Here is a 22,168-nt window from a genome sequence, read left to right as displayed (position 1 = left end):
CTGCATCCTTCCTCTTCCTTCGTAGTAGCTGCTTCACGCAGAGTATCCTATGTACAGATTTTCTGTCCTGTGACAGGTCTCCATTTTAATCGCATAAGAAATGAGGTGGTTTGTTTTATCCCCAAGTTCCTTGTTGCATAAGTGGTTTTAGGTGGAGCATGGCAACAAGCAAGGGACAATATGTGGTGATGTTTTTAAATTTCTTTTTACTCCCAACAGAAGTTGAAGGAGTATTTGGAAGGGAGAAACCTTATCACCAAACTTCAGGCCAAACATGACCTCCTTCAGAAGACTCTTGGAGAAAGTAAGTCTGGGAATCACTTGTCATTGTGTCAGACCATCCTTTGTAATTACTGAATTAGGCAGCTGACTGAGCATGTCCATCCTGGATTATCAGCGCTAAGTGGACACAGTCATGTTTTATGAATTTATTATTCTATCCCTACAGGGCTGCTTAAGTAATGGTGAAAGGGAAGTGCTTAATGAGCCAATAATGTGCATCATCTATTTGTTTAAATGAAGCATATGCCCATTTATCCCTCCCCCCTCCAGTACTTTCAGAGAACCAATTTGGGGTAATCCTTGTAATTGATTTCTCCTGGTGTGCAAACATTCTATCATTTTAGGGAGGGGTTTTTGTACCACCAGAGTAGCTTATCTTTCATTTCCATGTAGACTATAAAGCAGTTTGTGAGAACAAGCTGTTTATGAGCTAAAACTGGAAGTTAAATCTGGAGTACTCAGCCTTATTTGCACTTCCCTGAGCTGAGTGGATCCTCAGCAATTGGAGCTGGAATTAATGTCAGTTAATAAATAACATTGACCAGAGTTGCTAGCAGAAAATCATGCATCTGAGTGCTTGTGAAAAACCCATCTGGCAAAGAAAGGCTTAATTACTTGAAAACGCCTTGACAGAATACAGTTATGTATTCGTCAGTGAGGAACCCATGAGGACTCACAGAAGGAATTTCATTTCCCCAATCCCTCTCTCCTTACTTTTATTCTTTCCATCCCTGGCAATGTTTCTCCCTCCCCCCTTTTCTCTCCCCCACTTACCTTCAGCTTTCCCTCTCCCTATCAGTCCCTCCTTTTTCCTTCTTTCCCACTCACCTATTTGTTCTGTCTCTTCTCCTGGCTTTTGTCTTTCCTCTGATGTGTTCCTCTTGACTGTCTTTAGATTTCCCCTTCTTGCCACCTTCCTCCTAGCTTTTACATTTCATTTCTTTCCTCCCACCCCATGCCGACACTAAACAGGGCTTGGAAGACTTAGCGGTATTGGTTGGGGGCTACCTAGCAACTACCAAAAATGGCCACCAAAATCTCACAACATAGTCTTGTGAATTCTCAATGGCATACTTTTCTTAAAGAAGCAGGCATTAATTGTATGCTTCGGGGTTTTTTTACCGCCCCCCCCTTTCATCTTTTTCTGCAAACCTAGGGCTTCTTCCAGGCTGGGTGAGGGATCCCTCTGTCTGTCACTGGCCCCATTTTTTTGATCCATATTATATGGCCTGGTTCAAAGTTATGCATAATGGACCAGCTACTACCAACAAGGTGTTTGTCTATGTTGATCGAACATATATTTGCAACAAACGGATCTTTTTGTGCAATAGCTAGAATTTGCAGGACTCTGTCAAAATTGTAATGTCCTTTGTGAAATCTGCTTTGAACCGTATATAGCCTTTTAGTCCCAGCTTGGCTGCCCTTTTTTTTGTTTGTTTTGTTTTGTTAGAGTTTTGCATTGGCACATTGATTATGGGGACATTACATGTTTCTTTCTTCAAAGTACTTTGCATCTGTGAATGTTAATATGAATGACTGAAGAAGTATATTGCAGATTGGGTCCACAAATATGTTGGAAGAAAGTATTTCTGTTATTTCTGACAAAATAAGTTATTAATCTTTCCTAAAAGTTAAAAAGCCAGGAAGACTGTTTCCTGGGAGTACTTTCTCCTCTTCGAAGAATGGTCAAGCTTGCCCCTGTGATGAATCGCATTCGTAGGTCATAGCTGACTTTTGCATTCCAGAGCATGGCTCCTCTTAACCTGCTAACCTTCCTGCCCCCTTAAACTGGTTCCCTGCTGGGAGGGCAAGAGGGGAGCTGAATATATTTCTTGTCTGACTTTCTAAAGGCAGAAGGCTCCTTTTGCTTTTGCCTGCTTTGTGATGCTTGACTCTTTCAGGATTGGGTTAGGATTGGGTTACAAAAGTTCCAGTACATGTCAGACCATGAGATGAAGCTATTTACAAAGTGCAATAGATGTAGTTGTCTCTGAGGACAAGGGAAGTTGGAAAAATCGGTTTTCCTCTCATCCAAAGAGATTGTGAATGCTGATTTATAAATGGTATGGACTATGGTATGTGTGATTGCAATCCTGTTGCAGTTTTGGCACCTCTTCCATCGTGAGGCATTTACATGGCAAAGTGCAAAATATGACCAGTTGTTGAACTTTAGAGGAATTCGATATTGTTTTGTGCTCCTTCCTTCTGCTATCCCCACCAGTAAAGTGACATTTGACTCCTCTTGCAAATTACTTTAATCTAAAGATGACAAGTCCTGTTAATAAAAAGTACCAGCAGGTCTTTCTCTCTGCGAGTAATTATTTCCCTGCCTTCCTTCTGCATTTGTCACTGTAATGCTAGATCCCTTTGAAGTTGCTATGGCCATGTAATTTATACGTTTGAATATTCTGTGATGGAAATGGGACAGATGGTAAAAAATTCTGGTTTGGAATAATGTTGTTATAAATTATGCACCATTCTGGGTAATTGAGGCTTGTGATGGGAGGGGGGAAATGACTGTTCAAAATGTGTTATTTATTTTCCATGATCAGCAATTAGCCCCATTCCCATCACTTCATTTTTAATCTTGAACACGCAGGCCAAATCCTTAGTTGATGCCAATGAACAACATTCCAGTGGAGAAATCAATGTAAAATCTACTGCAGCACTGATATGTGTCAGATAATTTGTGGGTCTCCTTTACTCCTAACTGTGCTATTTTTAAATATTGCCTGTGTTGGCAGCAGCATAATGATTTAGCCCTTTTTCCTTCCAAGCTGAAAGAAGGTTAGTGGAACAGGTTTGGGAGTTTTTTGGTAAATGTGATCGCAGAAAATATCATTAAAACTGTACCTCCTGAAATAGATGCAGTGCAAGCACGTTGTGCCTGTAGGCTAGCAAATCCATGACTGTTTTCAATCTCTCTAAGTGGTTTCATAAAGTAATAATATCTCTTCCCTACCAATTCCCCAGAGAAGCAGGCAGAGGGAGAATTGGTGTAGTTCTCCTTGGCAGTGGAAGGCAACAATTAGTGCATCTATAGCAAACCAATTTCCAAAAACAATGCTTTCCAAAGAAAAGGGTCACAGGCAGCTTGAAGCTTTTTTGTGCATTTCCTGGTCAACCACAGAGGAGTCTTGCCAGCGAGGATGGGTTGTCCTGATCTCAGTAACAGCAGTGTGGGGGGGGGGGGGGGCACACCTAAAAACACATTCTCTCACATTTCCTCCCACTCATCTCCTTTTCTCCCATACTTGGGTTGCAGCCATTTTTTTTTCTATTCCTTTTTCCCTGTTGTAATTTTTCAAAATGTATTTCTTTTTCTCTTAACAGGTCAAAGGACCGACTGCTCTCTTGCCAGGTGGGTGTGGCTACAAGAAACATTAGGCTTTGTTGTTTCCATGTCTTTCACTAACTAAACAGTCCTCTTCTTGCAAACAAGTCCTCAGCTAATGCACTTGCAGACTCTCTCCCTGGTGTGCAGAGTCATTGTGATGTTCCCCCCCCCCCCAAAAAAAAGCAGCAGCTCCTCTAAAAGTATCTCAGTTTGCATTTGAAAGCCTTTTGATGCAGTCATAACTTGAAGCGTAGCCCTTTCCCAAGAGCAAAGAAACTACAATATCAGGCTGCAAAACAGCAAATTTGAAGAGTTGCTGGTGTATGCTGTTTTCATACCCATCAAGATTAGGGTTTTGAATACCTTAGGGCACTGGAACTCATTCTGCAGCTCGCAGAGAGCCGCATCCACAGTTATCATCAACCAAAAGAGCAAAGTTTACTTTTAGCTTTGACATGACGCCTGAACCTCAGGGAGGTCTTCAGCTTACTTGGTCCTCTGGGGGCCGTTGTTTCAAGTTGGGAACCAGCTGTCAACCAGAAACCCCACCAGGCAAGGGCCTTGCCCACTTTCATGAAACTTAGGGCATGGTGCTCATAAGAGCCACAGGTGGCATGTCAAAGAGCCACATGTGGTTCCTGAGCCACTGAGTAAGTATCACTGTCCTGCAGACTGAAGGATCTCAAAGACTTGCTTGTCATTTGTCTTGTTGTTCAGCTTCCATTCTAAGTGCCCATCTAGATGGTACACTTGGCAATGGGCTGGCTGCCTGTCTCAGTGCTGTCCCCACTCCTCAAATTTTGAGGAAATTTAACAATATACTAATATAAATTATTCTGGCCCCCTCCAGTATCATTGACCTATATTGCTGATGTGGGCAGGGAAATACAGGGAACTAGACAAGTCCATGTCCCTAAATGATATAGGAGCAAACTTGGAACAGGGCTCCTCAGAAAACTTTGAATGTCTGGCTGCTGCTGTGTGTGTGTATGTATGTATGTATGTATGTATATATAAAATATGCTGATTTAGGAGAGGGAAAGTGTGTGCTGATTAGTTAATATGTAGTAACATACCTCTTCATTTTTCTTGTGGAAACATTCTGTTTCTGCAGGCCAGGCAAGACATTGTGCAGTTCTGGATTTGTTCCTGTCCTGAAGGATAAAAAGCCTGGAAACAAATACCTTTGATTGTTTAATGGGGGAGGGAAAGAGACAGTCATTTAAGGTTTTTTTTTACTTTGCCCCATTGACCTCATCTGGTCTGACACAGAATTGGATTGCAGCAGCAGAGAGAATAAACGTTTTGTTATAACTGAGCCCAGCATCAATCATGCTATCATAAATGTCACCGCATATGTGGAAATCATAATAGAAAAAAATGACTTTTGATGGGGCCTTCTGTGAAATGTTACAAATATCCAAATTGCCATTTTGTATTGGCTTCAGCAAGTCAAGGCGTGTGCATGTGTGAGAGCGCCTATGCGTGTCTGCCTGCCCAACAAAGAGAGGGCGGTTATTCCAGATCGGGAGTCATTACTTCGTTCTACATTCGTCATCGCAAAGTAGAGCTGACAGGCCCTAATTAGGACTCTGACATCTGTAATAATAAAATATTATTCAATGTGAATCAATTTTAAATATTAGAGTATCATTGAGGTTGAATGTCTAAAATTCATTGCATTGCCAGCAGCAGGAGTCTACTTTGGATTCTCCTCACTCAGTTTGCTCTTAGTTGCTTTTAAAATTTTTGAGAATCCCACAAAAATAACAGTGCACTTTTGATTCTTAAACACAGATTAAGCAAGATTGCCCAATTTACAATTCAGCAGCCATCTGGCTTGGCACAGGAGCTTGCTTATGTGATCCAAGGACTCTTCAGTGGCTTGTATCTCTTGCCATTCTTTTTGTAGAATAGAAGTGTTTGAAGAAGGAAAACCAATCCAGAGACCTTTAGAGATGATATGAGGCCTCAAACTAGGATAAAGAGAAGTGCTCCCACATAACAGGTGGCCTTTTTCACACTTTGTAAAACCCGGCCAAGATGAGCTGAATAGAGGGGTTAGTCAAAGCCAGATTTTTGTCAAATAATAAATACTAAGCAAAATGGCAAGTGGGAGCTGAGTTGAGAGCTCAAGTTGTCTAGGAAATATCAGGTGCAAGCTGTCTCTCCAGAGCATTACCATCACATCCCAGGTGTATTGATATTTGTATATGTCACTTAATTGTCTCTGTGATATTTCTTGCAGATTTTGTGATGTGTGAATCTGCCCGGGTTAAAAGTGACCCTACATATTCTCCACTTAGAAAGAAGCCTCTTACCCATTCATGTATCGCAGTGGGCAAAAACCCCTTCAGAAGCAGTTGTAGGGTTACTAACCTCAGAGCAGGGCCTGGAATTCTCCCTGAATCACAACTGATCTCCAGACTGCAGAGATCAGTTCCCCTGGAGGATCTGGTGGCTTTGGCAAGTAGACTCTGTCCCATCACATCCCCACTGAGCTCCTTCCCCTCTTCAGCCACTGCCCCAAATAGGTAGACATTTCCCAAGCTGGAGGTGGCAACCCTAGCAGTGGGTCAGGCCGCCCTTGGTAGATGAAGCCTTCAGCTGTGAAGCTCTGTTGAGCATCCTCATTGCATTGGAAGAAAATGCAATAGAACTTTGCGAATGCAGAGTGTGACAGGGGAAAACTTACTGGTAGGCCTGGAATAGACGGATGTGCACCAGGCTACCTGTGATCCCCCCCCCCCCCAGGAATACCGAGGCATACATCAGCTTTTTGTGTTTGGACAATTTACAAGTTGGTGAAGAACCTTTTTTGGGCACTGTACATCACGGTTGTTTGCTTCCTTTCAACTTGTATCCCGTGATCTCTCTCTTTGGTTTGCAAAATCCTTAAACAGGCAGGACTGATTTAGGGATGCCAGCCTCCAGGTGGGACCTGGGGATCTCCCGGAATTACAGCTCATCTCCAGACTACAGAGATCAGTTCCCCTGCAGAAAATGGATGCTTTGCAGGATAGACTCTAGGGCATTATACCCCACTGAGGGCCCTGTCCTCCCCAGGCTCCATCCCCAAATCTCCAGGAGTTTCCCAACCTGAATATGGCAACTCTACCCCCCCACCCCCTGCCAGTGGCCAGAGGGGACCTGATAACCCTAAGCTGAACTATCTGTGGCCTTAGGGGCCTCCCAGGAGTCTTTAGTACAGCTGCTTTTACTGGTGCCTAACACTGATCTTCTAGCTCTGCTTGAAATCAGAGGCATGGAATTGGTGTTGAATGTTAGTACTCTCTATCTAAACTGCATCCCTAAGTGACTTACGGTGTGTTGAGTGTAGTTAGATTGGCTGGGTGGGTGGACCTGCCACAGCTTTAAACACTATAGCAAGGTAAATATTCCATGTATGTTCCATATTTGTCAATGCAATCCTAAACAGAGTCAGGATGAACTTCAGTGGATTTAGAAGGCTACAGCTCTGTTTTGGAATGTATTGTATAGCCATTTCAATCTGATAGTACAGTGTCTTATACTTAAAAAGGAAATTAAGGCATCAGACCCTTAGGTTTAGTACATTCAATACAAAACATTTTTAAAATGGCCAGAAATATTCCTTCTCCCTGCCTCAACTGAAAGATACCCCTTACCCCATGCCCTGATGAACAGAAGAGTATTGGCAAAAAATATAAAAGTTATATCTCTTTATATTCATATTTGGGTCATGTGCTAGTATCAGAGAATGCAAGCAATAATCATGAAGCCATTTGTAATTGTGTGCCTGTTTTTTCAAAGTGGTTTAATTTGTCCTTCACTTTCCTTTTGTTGAGCACATGTTTTAATAAAGAACCATTAATAGGTTTATATTAATCGTAGAGAGAGAAACCAATTTGTGTTCTTCTCCCTCTTGTGGCTCTAAATCACCCGGCAGAATACACCTACTTTAGAGTGATGCTGCCTATAAATTAGCATCACTAACTGACATTAAAATGATGGGGTTTATAATGGGTTTCCATGCAGCTGAAAGTAAAAGGTTAAGTATAGCCTTATGGTAGGGAGTAAGCTCTGCTATGCCCGTTTGGGAATTACCGTGCTTTTCTTTTAGATCACTTAACGTTTCTGTAAAGTCCTGTTAGGGAGTAAATCAGTTGAATTGTTTTCTGTCTCTGGCTCCTTCCCACCTCCACCCCCTGGAAGAACCATTTGTATAGGTAATGAGTTGGATTGTAAGTGATTATCTTGACATATGCTTGTGCTTTCTTGTTTCTCCTCCCGGCAATGATGTTCATCTGAACTTTTGGATCAACAGCAGACGCAGTTCTACCATAAGGAAGCAGGTAATAAAGACCTTGTGCAATCACAGAAGGCTTGTTGAGGTTGGTTGAGGGATGGCGGGATGATATTAAACTCAGATCTTTACCAATTTCTGGCCCACAGTATTTCATGGTGGAAAAGTTATGGGTCCAATCTGAACTGCATGGTCAAATCATGAATACTGGCACATCCATACTTTAAAGGGAGAGCCATATTCACCTTACAGCTTCATTACACAAAAGAAGCTGTATATAACGGGCTGGTCAAGAAAAAAGGAATGCACTAAGCATGTGATGCACCCTGCTGAATGCTTTTGTACTTGGAGAGTCTTCTGGCCCCACAAATTGTATCAGAAGATGTGGAATGGGACGCCAATCAAAGAATTTGTAGTGTTACACTACAGATTCTTTGATTGGCATCCCATTCCACAGCTTTTATATTTTGTATTTCTGGTCTTTCTGGGAAGTCTTTTATTGTTTATCTTTACCCACAAATTGTATCAGCAGCCCTGCATTGTTTTTGGCATTAGTTATATAGGTCCATGGTATATAAAAGCAGATTGCTTCACTGTGACACAACATTGTCACCAAACTTCAGCCCTGTATTTGATGACTTATGGTCTCCATTTCCTGCTTCTTTCTTGCTCCTTGCATTTCCCACAATCATTTTAAGATTTGAGGAGGAAGATTTCCATTAGACACTCAGTACTGATTGATTTGGTGGTGAGTAGAGGCAGAGGCTGCATGAGGTGCTGGTGAATAGAGGCAGAGGCTGCATGGGTGCCCAGGACAAGGTGTAAAGATGAGGACAACTTAAGAAAGTGCTAGCTGGAGGCACATCAAGTGAACAGGACAGAGGAGGACAGAGAGGGAGTGAATCACTGGGTAGGGTAAAAGCCTTGGGTAAGATCACCTTGTTATAGCTCCCTAAAAATGCCTTTAAATGCCCTATGGGATTATTTCCCCCCATGTAGCTTGGGAAGCCCTAACACATCCTTCTTTGTATCCTCTGTGTTGTAACATGTGTGTGTGTGTGTGTGTACCTACACACGGACAGAATATGAAAAAGGATAGGTTAGGGTTTCCCCATGAAATCTCAGTTTGAAACTATTGCCCTCTATTGGATGTTAGCTGCATAAGCAATTAATCCCAGTACTCCTATATGCTCCAGTTTATTGCTTCTGTTGACTGAAATGGTGTGTTCTAGCGCTATTGGCTCCTTTGCTAAAATTCCTTTCCCATTGTGTTAGATTGGGTTTTGCTAAGAATGCACACATGTGCTATGTCAATAACTCAAGGTATTTTTTGTCCCAAGTGGGTGACTTAGGATATTGTAATTTTTGATTCAATAGCAGAGGTAGATTGTATTGTCATGAGACAAGGAGTAACTGAGATTTTTCCCAGGACCAGTTTTGACTTGAAGCTTCATTTTAGCTACTTGATCTTGTTTTTATTACTACCAAAAATACAGACATCGGTATCTTAATTTAATTTGGCCTGAGGGTAGGCAATTACTATTTTGATATTAGTTCTGTATCTGGATAACCAGCTCCATGTGTCCCTTATTGACAATATAAGTGGCCATTCACATTATATCTTTGTTTGCCATTGAACAAATAAAAAATAAATATTTTTATCTTGATATGTTTCAGAAAAGATATGTGAAAATTCAGCACAATTGCTTGATGGCTCTAAATATGTTTTCTTTTATCTTCTTGGGCTCTGAAGCCTCCCCCAACTCCTTTTGGAGTGAAATGAAAGGTTTTGGCAGTGTCTTTGATTTTATTTATTTTGAATTACAGAATGCACACCCTAGGGAAATGGTGGTGGAAACGTTTGCTGTGATTTGAATAGTTGCCTCACCCTTCCGAGCTATACAAATAAGATGCTTTTTTAATTTTCCAAGAGCTCTCATAGAGAATACGTGTTTCCTGTCATCTACATGTCCTCTTTTGAGGAGCTGAACCTTATGATACCTGAAACACTTCAGTTCTGGAGACTGTTGCTTTGTTTAGGCTTTTGAAAAGGACTCAAAGCAAAGAGGGTAAAGGAGCTTCATGTCTGGTAACCCATAAGCCCATTCATAGTAGCCTCTCAAGTCTCTCACAGTTTACACTTTCAGCCAGTACAATAACTTGCAACTTGAAATTCAAAGTAGACTCTTGTAAGTCTAGCCATTCCTTTTGTTCAGTAGTTTCCCGTGATCCACATGAAATTACTTGGAGGTGTATTTGTATGTGATCTCAAAAGTGCTTCTCATCTAAAAAAAGAAAAGCGCTACATCTAAATATAACAGCATAGCAAAATTCAGCAGGTAGGGTGGTGGCAGAGGCCATAGAGTGGGTAAAATGTTGAGGTCCTTTGCAGTGGAGGCTGAGCCAGCTGGTATCAGAGGAGAAGGCAGGTTTTGCCTCCATCATACCATTTTTAGCCCTTTTCTCAGTCGAAGTAAACAGCAGCTCTTTTCTTAAATGGGACAAAGTAAACCATTGTATTAAGGGACATCATTGGGGAGGGGACTAAATTTTCCCTATCCCAATGAAAGTGGCTACTTAGAAGCAATAGGCTTTGCCCTATCTCCAGCACACTTAATAACCAAAGCTTATGTCCCACTCAACGTAAGCTCAGTTTTAGTTGCAGTGTTCTGTTATTTTGCCTGCATATCATCACTCCGAATGTTGTTTTTTGATTATGCTTATACAATGCTACTATGTGACTGATGGAGCCCATGAAGTTGTTTGTCCGTGTGTGTGTTTGATAACTTTAATGTAACATGATACATTTGTGATATACTTAAAGAAAAATTCTCAGCAATCATAGTCCTCTCTGGATTGCTTCATCTCTTCTAATAAGTTCCCCTCAGCTGAAGGCTAGTACAGAGATCTGTTTAGGCTGCCACTTTAATGATAAAGATTTTAAGTACAGACATTACAGGTTCTAAGGTAAAGCAGTGGTCCTGAAATTAAGAAGCTGTGTTGCTGGTGTGAAAATGTTCCTGTCCAGAAATACTGTCCAGATTGAAGGTCAAAGAAGACGGGGACGGCAAAGGATGAGATGGTTAGACAGTGTCATAGATGCAACAAACATGAAATTGAGCAAACTTCAGAGGACGGCAGAAGTCAAGGAAGGCCTGGCGGGAGCTGGTCCATGGGGTCGCGAAGAGTCGGACTCGACTGTGCGACTGAACAACAACAACCAGAAATACTAAATGTCTTTTATAGCTAAAAAGTTGAACATTACAGTTTGTTTCAAAAGGGCTAATAGTAGATAATTTCTGTGTTCAGTTCATTAGTAATGGACAGTTTGAAGTTGTCATTTTTCTTAATGGTAGAAAAACCCTTGTGAAATACAGTGTTTTTGTCCTTGCATATTAAAAGCCTGACATAAAGATAAAAAGGGAAGGTTACCAAAACCATGATGTTCGTCTATGATAAAACTGAACACTAACAGGATACTGCAACAATGAAATAGCAAATTCTGTAGCAAATGGTCACCCTTGTCTTTCCACAAGATTATAAAACACTAACAGTTCTGCTAACACTCTTCCCTTCTGCTCTAAGGAATAAGTGAAACTCCAACTTCATGGTTTACCCAGGCCCTCAGTTCATACCCTCACAAAGAATGTGGCTTTCAGAGCTGTACAATTTAAAACTGTGAAATAATTTGACTGTTCATTACATCATACTTTCCTAATTTTTATTCAGGATTCCAGTCAAGCCATTCCTCTGGTAGTGGAGAGCTGCATACGATTCATTAGCAGACACGGTAAGTTTGGAAACAAAACAAATGAAACAGATGACATTTTTGCCCCATACAGAATCTTGTACTAGGAACACTCTCAAGAAGGCCAGGCCAAACAATGTAACTAGAGCTCATCTGATTTGAACCACAAGGCCATGTGAGTTCTTGTAAACATTTCATACAGCGTCAGAGAGATAACTAAGTTGAACACTCTGTGTCATTATCTATGCAGGGCTGACAAACTTCTGTACTTCCAGGAGCCATGGTTCTCTAGGATGTGCCCTAAGCACTGGAAATATATTTTGCCTCCACATGAATGATCTTAAAATAAATGCAAGGGCTTCCTGTTTAGTGGAGCTCATTGTGAAAAATGTAACATTAAATTGTGGCATTTCTGTGTCTGTTACAACTTGAAAACTGTGGACAAACCATTTACTATATGGTAATTAAAATGTAGCAGAGCCATCAAGTCTAAAGAGCATGGATTATTTGCCTAAGTGATACATGTAGTGAGCTGTCAGTGCAGTCCTAATCAGAGTTACAACCTTCTAGAAGAAGAGAAGAAGAGATTGGATTTATACCCCGCTCTTCACTTGGAGTCTCAGAGCGGCTTACAAACTCCTTTCCCTTCCCCTCCCCACAACAGACACCCTGTGAGGTGGGTGGGGCTGAGAGAACTCTGACAGAAACTGCTCTTTCTCAAGGACAGCTGTGCCAGAGCTTGTGACTGACCCAAGGTCACACCAGCAGCTGTGAGTGGGAATCAAACCCGGTTCTCCCAGATTAGAGTCCGCACACTTAACCACTTAACCACTTCACCAAACTGGCTCTTCTAAGGGCCAAACTACAAGTGGGTCCATACCATGCCCGCTGACACCATTATAAAGCATCTGTAGTTCTTTCAAAATTGCCACAAGGACCCGATCTGGAGCAGCCATGCAGCATGCTTTCTCCGGGAGCTTTTGTGTCCCTCCCCAGGACCTTTTCAAGTGCCGAAACAACCACAGGGGGGGGGGGGAATAGTTCTGCACCTGAAAAGGTATGCAGGTGGGGGACAAGAGCTCCTGAGGATGTTGCACTGCCACCCAGTCCAAATCAGGGCCTTGCAGCAGTTGAAAAAAATACAAATGCTTTTTAAATGGCATCTTACAACAAACAAGACCACGGTGTAATGTAACCAGCAAAACAATAAATTACTGTGTGTAAATATACAATATAAGCAGATATTTATATATAATGCTTTTAGAAATCAATTGTCAGCAAAATTACAACTATAACATCATACAATGCGATCTTAGGCTTGGCAGTACATATGAAACACTACAGTATAGTCTCAGACAAACGACGGATTTCTAGTATAAGTCCGTTTACGAATCCTTCTTCAGGTTTGTCGTCTGTATTCTTATCTTCAATAGAATAAAGTGCTGCAAGCTGCAATGGAGTGTAAACATAAAATTTACTCTAATATATAAAGGGGGAGTTTAAAAATTGTATATCCCCCTTTATATATTAGAGTAAATTTTATGTTTTTTGTTGGATTATTAAGCATGTTACACTCCATATAATAAAGCAGCACAATCAAGCAAACACCTGAATAAATGAACTGTCTTGGTTCTTTTACAAAATGTGTGGATTCTTCAAAACTTCTTTCATTGATTGTACAACTAAGTTACTAATAGTAGATGGCATTTCTAAAAAAAATGCTCACTTTAATTTTGAAAAATATTGTATGCACTATATTAAGGTAGTGGTTAATCAATAAATGTAAAGAAGAATTTTTCCAAAGCTCTTTACGGTTTAAAAATGGGGGGAAATACTTCCCGTAGTCATAGAACAGCAACCGACAAATCTATCATCTTCTACCTTTGGCATATCTTTTGCTATCAAGGCCAGTGGAGCTGGTATTTGCCCAGTAGTGATATGAATGGCTTCTAACACAAGCCCAGACCAGCCTTCTGGCCTACTGCTGCAGGGTTTTCAGTCACAGTAATTAAGGTATTGAAGGGGGACTCCAGATAGAGTTTGTTTTGGCATAACTTCCTTTCCAGTAGCTTATTGGCATGGCCTGAAAGTGCAGGATAGTAAGAGATCGATTATTAAATCAAAGAAGACTATTAAGCATAGTTTTCAGAGGCAGTACTATTATGAGTTAAAAATATTTCCCATGTTAAAAATATATCCCATGTCCAACTGCATATCTTCATCCTTTTCTTGAGCATGATTTCTGACTTTAGAGTTTGTTGTCAAGGTTCCATTGCCGGCAACCAAGTGATGGCAGTGGTTTGCAAGCAAGCGTAGACACAAATAGTCCTTGAGTCTAGTCTTCCCAGACTCATATCTCAGATGTTTAAGTCAGGTAGAAGAGGTAATTCTGCACATCCAAAGATACAATACTTATTTGCAACTTCTGAAGTGGGGAATGTGGAATTGGGTTACATAACAACTAAACCTTGGCTTGTTTCTCGTATATCATGACACAGAAGCTTACCAAGTGCTAAGGGATGTGTTCTCTCTCTCTCTCTCTCTCTCTCTCTCTCTCTCTCTCTCTCTCTCTCCCCCCCCCCCCCCCCCCCCACCCCAACTCCCATTCCTAAGCTACCACCTTAATAACCCCATTTTTGGGGAGACGCAGCCATGATGCTTGCCATTGCTATTAAATAATTTAGAAACCATCAGAACCAAGCTTCCACATTGTATGAATGACTTGAGAGAAGAAATATGTGTTGTTTTTTGTTTTGTTTTTAAGATTAATGGTAATAGCTTCTGGCAAGGAATCCTGCAGACTTTTAGGTCTGGATTTTATTATACCAACACTCTGTGTTTTGCTTAAAGTCATGCTGAAAAGCATGCAAAAGAACTACAAAGCAATAGGGTCATATACGGTCAACAGTGGTGATTGTTTATCAAATATGCAGCATGTAGAGTAAGCAATAGATGGGATTTCTCTTTTATTCTAATATTTTGGACGCTTCACTGACACTATGTGACTAAACAAAGTATAAAAACTACCCCATTTTTGTTATGTCGGCAGTCATAAGAGCTCAAGTCCAACTCTGTATCAGGTTATTCCCAAAGGAGTTGAACAACTTCATTCTTACTAATCCATTTATGTTTTTGCCTGCAATAGGTATTATTACCATCGTGATTCAAGGTTTACTGCTGTAAGCCTTGAATAGCGCCATATTCTTTCAAAAAGGAATATTTGTCCCTACATCCCTACATGTCCCTACATCCCTATATGTATATAGTGCTGCAAACATATGCATGAGCTCCAGAAGGAGGGAATCTTTGCTTCAAACACATGAAGAACTCTGAGCATTCTAAAACGCATATATGAATGCTAAATATTATTATTGCTACTGCTACTCTAACTTGGAGCTAATGTTTATGCTGGAGCCTTGTTCTGGAAACATTTACTGTATACTTTGTTTTGTATTAATGGACATAGTCACTTGACTAAAATTACACCAAATGATTGTGTCATTTAATGAAAGCAGCTGTTGAATTCTGGGTAACAAAACTGAATAAACAGTTGGATAATTCCATGTCATTTCAGTTTGGGTTAATTGTTCTAAACTCAGGTCATGAATTAAATTCTACAACATCATGCTGTGGAACCTGCAAAGTAACCACATTTTAGTGATAGGAAGGAAAGGTGATTTAGTTATTTTCCTTGTCATGGATTTCTCCTATTTTCTTCTTAGGACTGCAACATGAAGGGATATTCAGGGTGTCTGGATCTCAGGTTGAGGTGAATGATATCAAAAATGCATTTGAGAGAGGTAAGAGCATTTGAGTTTTGTAGCACTCAGCCTCCTGTCATGTGCCTTCATGCTTCTCAGTTAAGAGTCCTTAACACAGAGATCATAAATGAAGGTAGTATTTTTGCCAAGTAGTTCCTGCTTCCTAACCATGGCCACTGGCAGAGGGGTTTTTCCTCCATTGCACAATAAAGCTTTAACATCTAAAATCAGTTAGCTTTATGCTTCTTGTCACTTACTATATGAGCATCATTTGGCCTTGTCAGAGCATATCAGAACAGTGCCACTGTTGGAAACCTTGTGACATTTCCAAGCAGGGTTTTTTTCATTTGTAATCCCATTTTATTTCTGACATTTTCTTTTGTCAGTAGACCTTATCCAGATCAAATGTTTGATCCATTATTATACAATAAAATATATATATTGATAAGTCACTGCTATACTAAATTCTACCAATTCTAAAATGCAGAGTATGCCTTCTCCAGTCAAGCTGCATGGTTGGTTGGAACAAGTTTTTTATGTTTGTAGATCTATCTAATATAAACAGAGTACCATATCAAAATTCCCAGGAATGTGTCTTAAGAACAGAAGAAGAACCACAGAATTTATTTATATATTTTTGGAAACTTCTGTTCTGCCTCTACAGAGAACCTGCCCAAGGCAGTTTACAGAATAAAACATAAAAACATGATAGAACTTATTAAAAAACCCAAGCATTAAAAATATAAGCTGCTTAAAATAATCTTGCAAAGCCCTTGGGCTAAAAGCAGACTATAAGAATGATGTTAAAAGGTTGGTACCCCCCCCCCCAACCTGGATAGCCCAGGCAAGCCCAGTCTCGTCAGATCTTGGTAGTGAAGCAGGGCCGACCCTAGCCAGTACTTGGATGGGAGACCTCTAAGGAATACCAGGGCCGGGATGCAGGGGCAGACAATATCAAAGCCACCTCTCTGAAACGTCCTAGTCCCACTAGGGGTCACCAGAAGTCACCATGACTTCCAGGCTTGCAAGCACACACACACACACACACACACACACACCCTAACTATCAGTCCAGGGGATCTGTGTGCTCATTCACCTCAGTAGGTATGATAGCCCTAGCCTTCATGTCAAGCATGGTTAGACACTCAGCTTTATGTGCAAGAGGTCCAATTCTGTTGGGCCCTAAAGGAAGCGGCCCCAGCCTTCCTCCATTATTTTCTTCAGGGCAAGGAATAGCCAAATAGACAAGTACAGCAAGCATTGAAAAGCAAGCACTGACCACAAGCCTCTCAAGACAGATAGAACTAACAAGCCTAAAGAACAAATGCAGAGCCAGGGAACCCCAGCAGAAGGGTGGGACAATGTGGCAAGCCTAACACAACACATGTACAACCTGAGAACCTAAGCCAATGACAAACCAGAGAATCCACAAAGCCACAGAAGGACAATTTACATGCTCAATCAATGTAAAATCAAAGAATTCATGCCAATGTACAACCTGAGAATCCACACAAACCCAACACAAGCCAGTTTACACAAAGAACACAATGTTTCAAGACCAACAAAACCTGTTTCAAAGTACAGAATCAAAGCAAAACCACCATGACAAGCCAATATTGGGCTTCAGGATGACATACACGCACAGCAGGAAAGATCTTGCCACTGTGGTGCATGCCCTGGTAACATCTAGATTACTGCACCTAAATTATTAATGCAGTCTATATTGGCCTGTCCTTGAAGACTGTCTGGTAGCTACAGTTGGTATAGAATACTGCAACCAGAATGTTGACTTTTAAAAAAAATTCTTAGAGAAGAAAGGGGAAAAATTAGGGGGGGAAATTAGAAAAAAAGACAAGAAAAAATAATTCAGCATGTATGCCTTCTAAATACAAATTAGGGATAACTTACAGTCCATATTATCTAAATCACATAGTATCCTTGTGTCTAATATATAATAGTATTATATCCATATTTATCCTTAATCCACACATAGAAAGGAGTCCAAGCATTAACAAAGTCTTTTTCAGATTTTTATTTCAAGATCAAAGTTAATTTATCCATCTCCACACATTGCATGATATTCCAAATCCATTCTTCTTCTCCTGGAACTGTCCATTGACTTTGATGGGTCATAAGAACTATACCACTCCAGTTTTATTCCATCTACACTGGATCCCAATTTGCTTCTTGGCTCAATTCAAGGCTGGCATTAACTTTTAAAATCTTATATGGCTTGGGACCAACATTTCTAAAGGACCTTCTCTCATATGAACCTACCTCCACTTTAATCATCTCTGGAAGTCCTGCTTCAGGTACCTCCAACATTTGAGGCTAGGCAGGTGGCAACCCAAGAAAAGGCCTTCTCAGTCATGGTGTCAAAATGTTGGAACTCCCTCCCCAGGCAGATCTGTCTGTCTCCCTCTATTATTGTCTTCCACCAGACAGCGAAGTCTTTTTTGGTTTGTTTGGTATACCCCCAATAGCTGTTATTGGTCCACCTCCCTGGTTGTGTTGTTATGTGTGTCTTTATATGTTTTTTATTTAATTAGTTAAATATTTTATATATACTTTATTTTAAATGTTGTTTTAATGTATTAAATGTTTTATTGTTTGGTTGTTTGCTGGCTTGAGGACCCTGTTTGGATGGAAAGGCAGAATAGAAAATATTTAAATAAAAATAAATGTTGTCTTCCATCACATATTTGCCTCCAGCATGAGCCTGATAACCTAGGACTGCCGGGAGATAGAAGAAACTGTTACAACTTGGTCCGTGATGCCCTATGTATTATGTTAACCTTATGTCTTTACTGGAATGGAGGATAAAATGATTGTAACATACACATTTCAAGCCATTTGAACGCCTTCCTTCTCCTTGTGTGAAGTTCATTCTTCTAATGAAGCACATCATGTTCTTATTTTGTTCTGACTTGTCTTGTTTTGAATACACTCATTTTTCTGCTTCTTTTTTCATCATTTTTGTTTTGCGGTAACCAGGGGAGGATCCACTGGCCGGAGACCAAAATGATCATGACATGGATTCAATAGCAGGAGTTCTGAAGCTCTATTTTCGAGGGCTAGAGCATCCTCTCTTCCCCAAGGAAATCTTCCATGACCTGATTGCCTGTGTCAGTAAGTAGCATGGGGTGAACTGAATGAGTTTACAGTAAGGTCCGCAAAGAAATGTAGTCCATATAGAGGGTTGCAGTTTTTAGTAAACAAAAATGAACGGCAAATGTAAAAAGTGCAAAAAAAAATCTTAATTATGACTTACAGCCTAAAGAACCCGAGACCAAATAGAAGAGGAAACTTGAAGCAAGGAGAAGGAATAGTGTTTGCTAATTTAGGCAAAAAAAGAAGCAGAAAGACAGAAAGGAAGCAGAAAATAAACAATATAATTAATGTACACATTTTATATTTTGATTATTTTCATCACAAAGAAGACCAAGATAGAAATGCAAGAGAAGGTCTGGGTGACTTTTTAATAACTTCATAAATCAGAACAAAGGTGAGACCAGCAGAATCTCTAAAAGGAGCAAGTTCTGTATATAAAGAGACATGAGAAAGTGTCCAGAAACGAGAGATAGCAAGGGGTGTGTGTGTGCACTAAGAAGATTAGTTTTTAATGAACAGAGGAGCTGAGAAGCAGATATCTTCTGAATAAGATAATTTAAGTGCTTTGGGGAAAACTATTTTCTGTAATGTATGAGAAGGCTTTTCCATCTTAGTGGTAGTTGAGTTTCCCCCCCTCCATATTCATTTGCTCTCTCTCTCTCTCTCTCTCTCTCACACACACACACACACACACACACACACACACACACACAAAACAGAGTTAAAGATAACATCTTGCACAGTACAGGGATTTTTAATGTACTCCAGGAAACTTGTTCATTATCCGTTTGCTACATCACCACAAAATCTCCCCTCTTCACTCCCAAGCATTTGTAGGGCTTAAGCTATCTTTTAAAGGCCATGCCACTGGCATTTCAGAACATTCCTTAATCCTTTGACAGTATCTCAAGAAAAGGAAGCAATACCAGAATTGTGCAAGGTCTGTTCACTAGAATTTGCTTCTGAGATTCTGGCATTAAATGCAAGGTGAGAGCAAGAAAGGGGCTCCTCTCGACATGTCTGCTGCCTGACATTGGCCCTGACCCACAGGCAGGTGCATTAATACCAATGTTAATAGTAGTAGTAGTAGTAGTAGTAGTAGTAGTAGTAATATAGGCTGTATATACAAAACAGGCAGCTGTGTTCTTTTGGCAAGTACTTTCTATAACTCTGAGACGGTTTCCTTATAGCGTTTCTATACAGAACAAAGAAAATGGGCCAGGGGTGTGGGTCAGAAATCCAGTGGCATCTTTAAGACTCCTTAAATTCACTCCACCATAAATTTTGCTGAAAAAAAATTTCTGCAACAGATGGACACAGATACTCCTTGGAAACATAACGTGAAAGGTTTCAATCCTGTTAACTTTATCATTTCCATGGTACTTTTAAAAAATAGTTCTTGTGATGTTTAGTTTAGGATTGAGTGCCTTAGTGCTGACTCATCCAGAGAGCAAACAATGGTTCTATTGTCCTAGTGTACAAATGCTGGTGAAGGAAGCAGCCTTTGAAGTAGTGTGTAGGAGAGCTCCTTCTAAAAGTGATCTGTAGTTTCATTCTCCCAGCGAATGAGCCTACACAGTTTAACTCCGATTAGATGAAAAGAGCAGCTTGTTGCCAAATAACTCAGGGCTTCCAGGGCCAAGGATTTATACTGCCCACTTTTTTCCCATTAGGCTGCTGTAGACAGAGCTCTTTACCTCAGTCTGCAGCTATGTTAATCTCTCTGTGGAATAGTATGCCAAAGGTTTTCCTTAAAACAACCACCTTACTGAGATAACTTTAATGGGCTATTGTGTTGCACTGAAATGGACAGCCCTCAGTTCTCCTACACTCTCTGGATCACATCCTGCGCTTTGGATAATTTTTTTCACAATAGATTGCATATCTTCTTTCAGTCATGTTCTGGGTAATGCTTCATAAATGTTTCAGGAACTGGTCAGATCTTTCTCTTCCAAGCTCTTTTATTGTTGCTCTTTGATTACTTTTTGGGCTATTCATTTTTTATTTAAAATCAAAAAGGTGGCAGAGCAGTTTTTAAACCTAATATTGGGGGAAAGCCGACAGGAGATGAAGGGGGAGCTGTTACTTCTCTACAAGGAAAAGGATTAGAATTGTCCACTGAGACTGTGGCTAATGATATGGAATGCCTGGCAAGGTCTCGAGGCAGCAAGAGGAAGGTTGTGGGCTTAACATGCATGGGAAACTATAGGTGTTTATACATAAATGCTAGGTAAAATCGGGGAATTGGAATCCTTTGGGGTTGGGGGGGGGAATAGACATTGTGGGTATTTCAGAAACTTGGTGGGATGAGGAAAATCAGTGGGATACAGTGATTCCTGGTTATAAATTATATTGGAAGGATGGGGGGGAGAAGGGTTGGAGGTGTGGTGGCTCTGTATGTCAGAGAGGGTTTGCAGTCCAGTAAGGTTGAGAGGGTAAGTGAATTGGATTTGCTTCTGGAAATGCTATGGGTTGCAATAGTGGGCCCAAAAGGAAGCTTAACACTGGGAGTTTGTTATCGCCCACCAGATCAATTGAGGATTATAAAATGATGAATGAATTAAAGATAGCGCCTAGATCAAATAACTGTGTTGCAATAGGTAATTTTAACTACCCACACATTGATTGGGTCAATATGTGTTCAAGTCGGGAAAAAGAGATTGAGTTTCTAGACACTCTCAATGACTGTGCTGTGGAACAGATGGTCACAGAACCTACCAGGGGAGAGGTGATCCTGGATTTGGTCCTCAGTAACACCCAAGACCTGGTGAGAGATGTAAAAATGATTGCACCGCTTGGGAACAGTGACCATAATGTTATTGAGTTTAACATTTGTATAAATAGGGAGTTGCCCAAAAAGACTGACACAACCACTTTTTACTTTAAAAGGGATAACTTCTCTGATATGAGGGGACATGTGAGGAGGAAACTGAAAGAAAAAGTAGAAAGGGTCAAAACCACTGGGGAAGCTTGGAGACTATTTAAAACTAGTCCAGTGCTATTTTTGGGCAGGAACGCACAGAAACGAAGTTCCGGCTGGCTACAGAGCTGGCCACATCCACTACAGCCAAACCTCTGCATGTGTGGCTACTGAGGGAAGTCCTGGAGAGCAATCCTCCCCCGGTGACTCCAAGGCATGTGGGCCAGGGGGGCCCTGGAAGGATCAGGGAGGCATTTAAATACCTCCCCGTGCCTTCTGTGGTCTGTCCAAGGGCCGGCTTGTATAGGTCAGAAAGAAAGTAGAGTTTGCCATGAAAGTCCCAGGTGTCATTCAACAACCATTTGTGCTTCTGTTTGTCTCCCTTCCTTTTAGCAATGGATAATCTGCAAGAGAGAGCTCTGCACATCCGAAAAGTCCTTCTGACTTTGCCTAAAACCACTTTGATTGTAATGAGATACCTCTTTGCATTCCTCAATCAGTAAGTATTCCCTGAATTACAGGAGTCCTCAAACCTTTTAAACTTTTTCTTCTCTTGAGGCCTAGCATTGCAGCCTAGGCCTGGCTACTGCTGTCATAGGTCCTGGAGGTAACAGATGTAGACTATGCCTTTTGCCTGCTGTTCCACTGCTGGCCAGGTAGTTGGAATCTCCACTAGCACTTTTCCTACCCTTCTGCCCCCCCCCCCTCCAGCTCTCTGTCTTTT

The 22,168-nt window shown here is 40.8% G+C and overlaps 1 protein-coding gene across 1 annotated transcript in view; it reads left to right on the top strand.

The window, feature by feature from the left end:
• SRGAP2 (SLIT-ROBO Rho GTPase activating protein 2) overlaps positions 1–22,168 on the top strand; it is a 298,501-nt gene that overhangs the window by 238,528 nt on the left and 37,805 nt on the right. Inside the window, exons 11-17 of the mRNA XM_015417019.1 lie at positions 220–304; positions 3,616–3,643; positions 7,926–7,953; positions 11,634–11,694; positions 15,375–15,452; positions 18,408–18,542; positions 21,838–21,943. Of these exons, the coding sequence (XP_015272505.1) occupies positions 220–304; positions 3,616–3,643; positions 7,926–7,953; positions 11,634–11,694; positions 15,375–15,452; positions 18,408–18,542; positions 21,838–21,943 (521 nt within the window). The remainder of the gene's footprint in view (positions 1–219; positions 305–3,615; positions 3,644–7,925; positions 7,954–11,633; positions 11,695–15,374; positions 15,453–18,407; positions 18,543–21,837; positions 21,944–22,168) is intronic.

Source organism: Gekko japonicus, unplaced genomic scaffold (assembly GCF_001447785.1).
Source record: "Gekko japonicus isolate JY-2015 unplaced genomic scaffold, Gekko_japonicus_V1.1 scaffold522, whole genome shotgun sequence".
Lineage (NCBI taxonomy): Eukaryota > Metazoa > Chordata > Lepidosauria > Squamata > Gekkonidae > Gekko > Gekko japonicus.
Note: the sequence above shows the minus strand (reverse complement) of the source record. Positions and strands in the feature narration are given on the sequence as shown.